Source organism: Pistacia vera, unplaced genomic scaffold (assembly GCF_008641045.1).
Source record: "Pistacia vera cultivar Batoury unplaced genomic scaffold, PisVer_v2 Contig1247, whole genome shotgun sequence".
NCBI lineage: Eukaryota > Viridiplantae > Streptophyta > Magnoliopsida > Sapindales > Anacardiaceae > Pistacia > Pistacia vera.
The window spans coordinates 141101-152257 of record NW_022195301.1 but is presented as its reverse complement, the minus strand read 5'-3'; the positions used below and the strand labels follow the sequence as shown (position 1 = coordinate 152257).

Below are 11157 nucleotides of genomic sequence, written 5' to 3'. Positions count from 1 at the left end.
AAATCCTATCAATTTAGGGTTTCCTCCACCTGTACAAAATCCTACCAATCTAGGGTTTCTCTTCCGCATTGCAAGAACTGATCAAGAATTAGCAGCCGCTTTAGCAGCCTCTCTGTCTACTTGCTCCTTCTCTCAGGTTTGCTCCCCTCCCCATCGGCTCCTTCTCTACGGTTCTCTTTCATCACACTCCATAGCTTTTGTTCACTGTCATTTTGAGCTTGTTTTAACATGATTTACGTGTCGTTTTATCAAAATTTCTCTTTTGTTTATTTATTTATTTTAATTTTAGTTAAATTTTCATCACATTGCATAAGAAACTTTTCTTAACTGATATTTGATAATAAAAGTGGCAACCTATTAAATGACTTGTTTCCATATCCTCGAACTTCCCTATTCTCATACGAAACCAATTCCCATAAAGGCTCACAATTTCTATACATAAATACATCCAGAGAATCTCCACTCTCCAAAAGGTGTACTGCACTTTTGGAGAGTAGTGTTACAATGTCATTTGATTGTAATAGATTGACGTGTTTAATAGTCCTTACGTATAAGAAATAAGAACTTGCTAAAGTATTTTTCCACAAATGGAAGTCTTAAACTCTCTTAATTAAGAAAAGTAGATTCAATTTTGTTTTCACAATCAAATAACAATAATATTCAAATATAACTATCTCTGGATAGCTGAGCAGTTCAATGGAGACTCTTGGGTGTATTACTCAAAGGTCTTGAGTTCAAGTCCCTCCTCGATTACTAATAGGGTAGTCAGTGGAGCTTATACCCAGTCAATGGTTCTAGTGTTTTAGGAGATTAGTTGAGGTACGCATAAACTAACTCGAACACCCCAGTCATCGTAATAATAATAATATTCAAATATCAAGGAAATATATTATAAATTTTCAGTAAGTTTCTTCTCGGCCAATATTCAATTTCAATTTGACCAAATTCAGAGGACAAATTTATATAGGAAATTATCATATTTTCCCAATTTTAAGAAGATTTATTACCAAATTACAAGGACCCTTGAAAAATCCCAATTTAGAAAGGGATTTTCAATATTAAAAAGTCCAAATATGAAATATTAATCTTCCTATTTCTCTCTATTGCATGTTAATTAATTTCCTATTTAATTAATTGAAGCATTCATAAAAATTTACATTCATAAAATTTTCAAAACCCGACTATAAATACACGAGTTTATGCTTAAACTATTTCGTTGTGCAGAGCTTAAACTTGTCATAGGAGAGATGGGAGCTTGTTTTTGTATGAAACTCATCTCCATTCATCTTCTATATACTTAATTTCATGAGCTTTTCTTTGTTATTATTTTCTGAGCTTCTATTGACTATTTCTTTGCTATTTTCTGTGGTCAATGATAATAATCATATTGATAATCCTAAAAACTAATTATTTTATATTTTCAAGCACTTGACGATTGTTTCTTTCTTCATTTTCTTTCAGCAAGTCCTCGTAGTCGTGACGATAAAAAGAAGGAAGTTGTGACTAATAATTCAAATACTGAGGTACCAAATACTGAAGTACCAAAGACTGAGGTCTCAAATACTGAAGTACCAAATACTGAAGTCTCAAATACTAAAGTATCAAATACTGAAGTACCAAATACTGAAGTACCAAATACTGAGGTACCAAATACTCTACAACATCACTCCCAAGATTCAAACAATAATTATCCTGGTTTGGGAGAGTATGATTATCCTCAATTTCATTATTCTAACCCTCCTGATGGTTATAATGTTTGTGGTGGAAATAGTGATGATTTTGCTACAAGGATGACGAATAAAATTTTTTATGGGTGCTAATTAAAGTTTAAGATTATTAATAAAACTAAACTTATTGGAATTTTTTTTAAGGTTTGGATTAGGGCTTTTCTTTTGTCTAGAATTTATTTGAATGTAGCTTTAATTAATTAATGTAATATTATATGAGTTCTAATGCTCCTGTCTTATATTTATCTTAAATTGATCAAATTTTATTGTTTTTAATTATCATGGATTTCTACATTTTAATTCATATATGAATCATACTACACTATGCATAAGAATTTAGATACACAAAAACCATAATAATCACATTAATTGATATAAAAATATAATCAAGGGCATTTTCGGAATTCAAACCACTTTTCCTAGTCTGAATATCAAGAAAACCCAATTCGCCACGTGTCAAACATTTCCCGCTAAAACTCGACCAACGTCCTTCACTCCTTCTCTGCAACTATAACTAACTGAACTCTGCAGAGAAAGACCTCGAATTGTCATCAATGGCCCCCAAACTTTTCATCTCCCTCATTCTCTTTTCCCTCCTCTCTTTCTCCTCCTGTCTCTCCAATGATTCCATCTCCAAAGCCGTCGAAATACTCTCGAATTCCGGCTTTCTTTCGATGGCTCTCACCCTTGAATTCGGCTCCAAGAACTTGATCCCTCTCTCTGAATCCCTCACCATCTTCACCCCTTCCGACTCCACCTTCGCTTCATTTGGCCAACCGTCTCTTTCCCTCCTGAAATTTCACTTTTCTCCCAAATCTTTGACCTCCCAGTCCCTCAGATCCCTCCCTTTTAACTCCAAGATTCCAACTTTCTCCCCTTCCCACACTCTCCTCGTTACTTCACTGCCTTCTCGTGATCAAGGTTCCGTTTTGCTCAATGGCGTCAAGGTTAACGCCAGCTCAGTGATATACGACGACGGGTGGTTGAGAATCTTTGGGATTGAGAAGTTCTTTGATCCAAACTTTCGTGCCTCTCCAAGGACTAATCTTGATTGTGTAGCATCGGCACGTGATGACGATGAAGACGGCGGCGATGGCTCGATGAGTTTCGATGAGGCTATTTGCAAAATGAAAGAGAAAGGGTACTCAATTATGGCTTCATTTCTTGAATTGCAAATGGGCACGACAAAGGAGTCAACTTTGCTGACTCTGTTCGCTCCTCCGGATGAGAAAATGGAGGGTTATTTTAGTAATTTCAGTGATTATTCGTCGGTCTTTCTCCGGCACGTGGTGCCATGCAAGATGCCGTGGTCGGTTCTGATTGATTTGGATTATCCAGCGGCGGTGCCCACATTCTTGGAAGCGTATAAAATTACCGTCACATTGAGGCAGGATCGGGAGGGCTTGTTGGTCAATAAAGTTCTTGTTATTGAAGATGTGTATGCAGATGAGAGGCTTGCTGTTCTTGGGATTGGTGATGTTTTACCAGCAGTGCCACAGCCAGAGCCAAAACCAAAACCATCGGCTCAGAGAAGAAGATCAATGGTGAATCTTGAGGTCTTGAAGGTTTTGGTGGGTTTTTCTTCTCTGGTTCTTTGGATATTTGGCTTCTAGTTTAGTGATAGTTAACATGACCCTTGTTATGTTTTTACTATCTCCAATACTTGTCTATGTTTTCTTTATGGAGTTTTGTTTTGAGATTCTGGGGTTTTTTTTTTTTTAAATGTTGAAGATGTATTTCTGGGCAACATTTTGAGGAAACGTTTTAAGAAAAAAAAATTCTGATTGCTTTTTTATTATTGTTCCTGAATACCTTTCATTCATCTGATATATTCTGTTTTATCCATTTGGGTCTCAACTGAAGCAGAGAACCATGAAATAGAGCTTTGATTCTAGCAAATTTCATTTAAGTTTAGACTGTGGTAAATAATAATAAATGGGTCTAGAAAATATGAGGAAACAGTGTCATTCGACTCATTCCTTAAGTGTTGCAGCAATGTAATGAGCAATTGAACTTCTGATGGAGCAGGAACATAGTTCTCTTTTCACTGAATTATTTCTCAGGTTATAAGAGATCAAGCCATTGACAAGTGAAAAAATTTGAGAGCAAAGGTTCTTATGAAAGTTAAAGATACAGTAACTCATTTGCATGCCCCCAAAATTTCAGTAAAGAAAATTTCATGATTTTTGTAAATCACTACTGAAACCATATGATAGAATCCCCTATTCAGAAGAAGTATAACGTTGTGTGCCCAGATTCTCGTAACCATGGTTGGCAGATTGTCTAGCAGCTCTCCTATGGCCGCGAAGTAGGCCATAAAGTCGTATAAGAAATACCTCTTGGTGCTTTTATTGACCTCTACTTACTAATGGAGTTTTCCTTAGTTTATCAATCTTCATAACTAACATAAGAGCAGTTTGCGCCATTCCCCCATTCAGAAGAGCTTGTTTCAGATTACTAAACATCTTGGCTGGAGGCCGAATACCCATGTTCAACATCTCTTCAATATACTTGCAAGCATCACCTAGCTTATTCTCAAGACACAGGCTATGAATCAATGTCAAGAACAATTGCATCCCAGGAAGCACTCCCTTTGCCTTCATCTGATCCCAAACCCTGATTGCCATATCTACGTTGCCTTCATTGCAAAACATCCTAATTACAATCTCAAACGTGCTCACGGTTGGTTCACAGCCTGGCTAGCTGCTCATTTTCTGAAATACAGAGTAAGCTTCTTCTGTTTTCCCAGCCTTTGAAAGGCGATGAAGAATTATATCATAAGTTCGAGAATTCGGACCAACCCCAAGTCTTCTCATCTCATCAACCATCCTATAAGCGTCATGCATCTGATTCGCAGAACAATAAGCTCCCACAACAGCATTACAAGTAGGTGCCTCTGGTGCGAAACCACTCTTCTTCGACAGCTCAAAAAACTCAAAGGCTTCATTTAACCTCCCATCAGTACCCAATCCATTAATCAGAGTACAAAAAACATGAGGACTAGGCCTGCAATTCTTCGCTTCCATTTCACGAAACAACTCAACTGCATCATCATACTTCCTAACCTTACAATGTGCATTAACCATAATCCCATACGTTAAGACATCCGGCTCAAAACCCTCACCCTTCATTTCTGTATAAACCTCGTTTAATCTCGACAAATTCTGAGCGCTTCCCCACCCTTCTAACAAAATAGTATACGACTTAATATCAGGTTCAAATCTTCTCTTTTTCATTTTATCAAACACCTCTTGTGCAGCCTCTACATTCTTTGACTTACTCAAAGTATCAAACAATCTATAAAAATCTGATGATTCCAACTTCAATCCAAATTCCTCAATCTTCTCAAAGGCATCAATGGCTTCTTGAACCTTCCTAGCTCTCGCATATCTCCTCGAAATTAAAGCAAAAGTTTCTTTATTTAACAACCCTTTACTCTTCATTTCGCTCACTAATTCCCATATTATTTTAAACTGTTTAATCTTTCCCAGAGATTCGATCAACGCATTATAGCTTTCTGCATCATGTTTAAACCCTTTTTGCTTCTCAGCCCACCTAAAGAAAGACAACGCCAGCACACCCGCATTGCTCAGCCTCTTCAAAACCTCAAGAACAAGCGTTGGAGACACCTCAATTGAAGCGTTATTTAGAGACGAGTCTATATTAGAAGTGTTGTTTGATACTACTTTACAGATTCTTTCAGATTCCTCTGTGATTTTATGGTTTAAAGTCTCTGTTTTGGCATCCGGGTGTTGTTGCGCGGCGTGAATAAACTCGTGGGTTTTGTCCGAAACGCCGCGGTTTGATCTGTAGAAGGTGAGATGATGATTTGTGAGAGACCCATTTGAAATAGATGTATTGGGACGCGAAAGATTGAGGCATTTGGGTGGTTTTGAGAGAGATTTTAGAGATCTAAAGCCACCCATTGAGATTGAAATCAAACCAAAATAAACACACAAGTAACCAATTATACTTTCAAGCCATTATGGACTTGCGAATGTATATGATCCTTTCGAGCATGGACTTTCTATTAGGGATGAGTAAATTTTTAGGGTAGAATTGAAATGGGCTGGTACTTGGGGTGTCGGTTCTGATTTCAAATTTGGTGGAATCGGCACCGTTTAGTTCCAGTTTCGGTTTCACCACTTCAGAAACCGAAACTGAAACCGGGGTTTCGGTACCCGACGTGGAACTGGTATATACTCGAGGTGTATTTGTTATTTCTGTAAATATTTGGTGGTGTATTTGTGATTTTCATAAGATATATTTGTCATTTTGTGAACGGTAGAAGATATTTGTAATTTTTCGTGAATAGTGTCTAGTTCCTAAATCGAACTGTCGGCTCCAATTCTAAGGGTATAGGCCAAATACCCGAACCTGCTGACCCCTATCTTTTAGGGAAATAATAAAATAATTGTTTCTGTCTTAATCGTAAATGGAATTTATATCTAGAAATTATTTGAGTAAAATTTGTGATTTACTTCTTATTAATGATTATCAGGAATTTGAACATACAATAAACTGATTTGAGTAGCAAATTATTTTCAATTTTTGAATCATAACGTGAAACTTGTGAACTGTAGCCGTAGCCTTCTGTGAATCATGAACCGATATGAATAATTTTAGATCATCATTTGGGAAAATCAATCTGTTCATATTAAACTGTTGCGGAAACACTGGGGGGGATACTGTTCATATCAAACTTTGTTTCTAACTTCCTTAAACTAGTTAGTAGTAAAAATGTTTAATTCTTCTTGCCAATTGCTGCCAGAAGCAGCAAACAAAAAACAAAAAAAAGGCAAAAAGAGAAGCTTAGAGAGAGAAATATGGTAATGAGAACAATACAACAAATTAGAATTCAATGAATGAACTGTTTCGTGTATCCAAGTACTGTCTAATAAACAAACAAATGGTAGAAAATACAACAACGTGAAAATGGCAGCTAACAAGGGAGACCCTCTTATTGATCGATCATTTCAATGTGAATTCTTCTCTCCCCTTCTTCAACTCTGCCCGCTTTTATAAACACTATTACAGCCTGTGTCTGACTGAAGTAACCTCAAAAAAATTGGCCTAAACACGAAAGAATGTCTCAGTTGACAGCAGTCCTTTGAACATTTTACATTTCTGTGATGCCAAAAATTTGCACCAATACTCTGGAAAATATTCTTCAGTTTTCCTACCTTCATTTGCATTGATTCGACTGTGAGTTCCAGTCGTCGAGGAGGTTTGTAATGGTCTCTTCTAACTTTTTCGCCTGTGGTCCAGGCTTAAATATGTTGACATCACCCCATTGGGAGCAAGGATCCATCCACCCGTTTCTTCGGCCAGAGCACCATGCCCCTGGGACAGCTCGGTTACGTCCACGCTTGAGGATCTTTACATCAACCATGTTCAGCACAGGGTCATTCTTCTGAAACTGTGTTGCAAAGACAGCTCCACTATGGACCATTTGATCAAAATCGGAGACGTTTAGAAAGTGAGGCTCCATTTTTGGAGGGTTGTCCCATATCATATATCTTAAATCACTGTTTACGGTTGTGTTCTTAAACTCCGGTGCATTACAAACGACCGACTGGAAATAGGATTCTTGAGATAACATTACATTGTTAAAATACATAAGAAGGGTTCGAGGTAGATTATCCCAACCAAAAAGACAAAATTCCAGGAAAGGCCGGCTCAAGAAAAACCATTGTGAACCTGCAGTACAAGAACTGCCCATTTAGTACAACATCAACAGAAGTAGAAGCATATCCATAAGCATAACCCTAAATAAGCCCAAACAGCATATTATAAAGAAAAGGACTTTGCCTGTGAATACTTTAAAAGCATCAGGTGTTGGTCGCTTCTGTGTGGCCTGAAAAATCTGGCTCCTCCTTGCTAAGTAGAGCCCTGGATCAACTATAACAGGCTGGATTCTTTGAAATCTGCATCAACAACAGACCAACATGTTTCAGATTTCATTTAAAATCTGCAACATCAAGATGATGAAATTTAGCGAAAATAGGTTTGCCTACTCTTTCCATCCAAGGTCACTGGTGTGATCAAGGAAATTGAGGTCTCTCCTGACAGAAGAGAACACATGGGCCAAGTCTGAAATCAGAAAGCAAAAGCAAAAAAATAAAGGATTAGCACATCATACAGAGGATCAAGACAAGCAAATAATTTGCATATGAAACCATACAATTTTCACCAAAAACAATGAAAAACTGGAACAGGATGAGGTTTATGACATCAAAACATTATGGTGACATATAAAAACCATGGGGAAAAATAGAACAAGAGCAACTAACATGTTAACTATTATCAGCATCTAATAATGTTAAATTTACCACCAGCTAGTTATCAGCATCTGAGATGTGAAATGTAACATTAAAGGAAGAGGCATATAACCATACGATAAGCCCCCCTAGTCAGTATTGGGCAATAACAATTGAGTCTTAATATTAAGGTGAAAGGTTACTGTCGACAACTAAGGTTTCCGATATAACATCAGAGCTAATAAGCACGTAATAGAACAAAGAGCTCCCTAAGTAATTAGTTTGGCAAAAAAAAACTTTGGTCACAAACATCGAAGCAGCAGATTGTCCCATCCATGCACAGCTTCACTGAGCTATTTGTCTGTTTTAACTTGAACCCTTAACCTGCACAATAATCCAGGAAATCACTCCTTTATGCAGCAGTACAGCAGTTCCTACCCTTAAAAGCAGAATATCAAGTTGAACAGCAGTCCTCTTAAGGCCTCCGCAGACTAAATTGTAAGGTTATTCAACTATGGCCTAGTCTTCATATAGTATTGGCTCTTTCAGGATCTATCTCAGAAACATGTGCGATTTTACTCCACATAGCACAGATGGAAGCCCAATACTCCTAGAGTGAACAAAATAAAAAATCATGCATTTCTATATGTGCATTTTTGTGTTTGTACAAATGGATGCACAAATACATTCTAAGGCACTAGACAACACCTCAGAAGATTAAAATACACAACCAGCATGAATATTAATTACAAAGACCATATATGTAAAATGTAATTGTGCACAAATGCCCTTGCACAATTGTCAGCAACTCAACCAATTAAAGGTCAATGCAAAAAAGAAAAATCAAGACATCAATCTCAGCATTCTGATGATCCAGTAAATAAAGAATACACTCATCAATAACACATAAGGCCATTTTTTCAGTTTGATACATCAAGACTCTTTATTGGTCAATCTGGTTATTGGCTAAAATGAAAATTGAGAAAGCACTCGGAGTCCGTAGTCTATGCAAGAAGAAGGTTAGGCTTAAATCTCTGACATCTATCAAACCAACTCAGCTCAAACACAAATATACGAGAGTTGGAGATGCCATCAAGAAACTGACTAAACATTTACTAAACAGTATCATTCCTTTAGATCAAAGTCAATATTTTCAAAGACTAACACAATTCAAAATTTCTGCGGAAATTATACTGAAACAATGTAAGAATTTGAAATGTCTACTTGAAGTTAAGATGAACTGAGTAGTCAAAAGTCAACTAAATCAATATAAATTAGTCAAAGCCTAATTAAGCAAACTACATTACTCTAACGAATCATTCAAACTTAAACTACTGTACACTAAATCATACAAATTAGCCAATACACAAACTGTCCTAAAAACTCGAAAACATTCCAGCCCTCACTAAATAAAACATAAAACAAACAAAAACCCAAAAATCCACCCTCAACTTATAACAATACCCATTAAAATCAAAACACAAAAGATCAAACACAAAAATTAAATTTAAAAAATTAAAAAAAAAAAAAAAGCATACCATCTTGAGTAACAAGCGGATAATCAGCAGCACTCAAATAAACAAACCAATTCCAACCCTTATCAACCTTCAACAGAACGGCAACCGCACGAAGAATAGCAGCCAAATTACTGGACCCCATGTAAGTGACTCTATCAGGCTTCCCCACAACATCAACATTCCCAAAACTTCGAATCGCCGGCACCGACTTAACCGCTGCAACGAGCCTCAACCTCTCTTCATCAGATGCATCGGCTCCCAGATGCAACAAATACCGATTTCTCGGATGATAAATCGCGAGAGTCAAACGAAAGATCCGGTCCTTATCGCCTCTACCGCCCGAAATATAATAAGCAAAAGCTGGAGGATAGTGAGCCCCGTGATGAATTGTAGAAGGGAAAGGCTTTGAAGAAGTACTAAAAGTTGAAAAAGAGTAGAGTAACAGTAACAAGAGTGACAGTAATGCAGCTGAAAAGAGAGTGAAAAGCCACCTCTTCTCTGCCCCCATCAAATACCGACTACAAAATTCTCACTTTCTCTTGATTAATCATTAATGGGCGTCTCAAAAATCACCCAAAACTTGAGGTTTGATGCTCAAAGGCGACGCCTATAAGCTGTTTGTTCAAGTGTGTGTTTTTGCAGGGCTCGGGCTCGGGCTAGGGTTTCCAACTTCGCGTAAAATTTTGGAGAAGAAGATGAAGTTTTTGAGGAATCATTCATTTGATCTGAAACGAGAAGAAAGAAAGTTGTGTTTCTTAAGTTTGGGTTTGGACTTTGATTTCGTATTGTAAACAGTCTATTGGGAGTTAATCCCTACGCGCATCGGTGCACGTGTTTGGTAATCTCCGTTAGAGGAGAGAATCTCATTGTTCATTGTAGTCCCCATGGTTTTCTAAGGACACTCATTTTAAATACTAGCATCTTGGTCCTTTGACATAAAAAATTAACCATTGAAAGTTAGTTGATTGTTAATTGGCATGAAAATTATACTTAAAAAAACACCTTGTAAATATAATGAAATGAAAATGTTTGACACAAATAATACAATATAAGTTTGAACCATTACCTTCAAGTTAGCAAACAAACTCTTTTCAGTTAGGGTGTAGCCAAAATTTTTAGTCAATGGGGTCAAAAAATCTAAATTGATAAATTTATAATAAAATATATATTAAAATAATAAATATAGAAAATATAATAAAATGAGTAATGAGCATATTATCCTGGACAACATAACTCATAGTCTTTCATCAATTAAGAAAGAAAAAATAAATTATTTTTAAGCAAAATAACAAAAATGAGCATCATCTTATCTTATAACCTCTAAAGGAGTAGTCTTTTTTTATTAATCTAACCAAATGAATAAAAAAGTGTGAGAGAAGGGGAGAGAAACTGAAGAAGAGAGAAAAAGTGAAAAAAAAAAAGGGTATTTTTGAATCTTGTGATCAATAAACTTGGAAATATCTTAGTGGATTCAATAAAATATAGATAATTTTAGTAGGGTCAATATAAGAAGAGAGGAGGAACTGAAAAATAGAGAAAACGTGAAAAAAATGAGTATTTTCGAATCTTGTGATCAATAAACTATGGAAATATCTTAATGAGGTCAATAAAATATAAATAATTTTAGTAAGGTTAATATAAATTTTAGTATGG

At 36.3% G+C, this 11157-nt stretch overlaps 3 protein-coding genes across 3 annotated transcripts; 1 reads left to right on the top strand and 2 right to left on the bottom strand.

The window, feature by feature from the left end:
* Positions 1-2281: 2281 nt before the first annotated feature.
* Positions 2282-3340, top strand: LOC116119122 (putative fasciclin-like arabinogalactan protein 20). Its single transcript, XM_031405070.1, has one exon. The coding sequence runs from the start codon at positions 2282-2284 to the stop codon at positions 3338-3340; it is 1059 nt and encodes a 352-aa protein (XP_031260930.1).
* Positions 3341-3841: 501 nt separating this feature from the next.
* LOC116119113 (pentatricopeptide repeat-containing protein At1g71060, mitochondrial-like) lies at positions 3842-5653 on the bottom strand. The gene is given in 1 exon segment (XM_031405064.1): positions 3842-5653. A coding segment is annotated over 1 exon segment (1578 nt). The 3' UTR covers positions 3842-4075.
* Positions 5654-6552: 899 nt separating this feature from the next.
* Positions 6553-10252, bottom strand: LOC116119179 (beta-glucuronosyltransferase GlcAT14A). The gene is made up of 4 exons (XM_031405130.1): positions 9526-10252; positions 7745-7820; positions 7539-7654; positions 6553-7427 (listed from the first exon to the last, which is right to left on the bottom strand). Exons 1-4 carry the CDS (start codon positions 10010-10012, stop codon positions 6913-6915), a joined length of 1194 nt encoding a protein of 397 aa, XP_031260990.1. The 5' UTR covers positions 10013-10252; the 3' UTR covers positions 6553-6912.
* Positions 10253-11157: the final 905 nt, after the last annotated feature.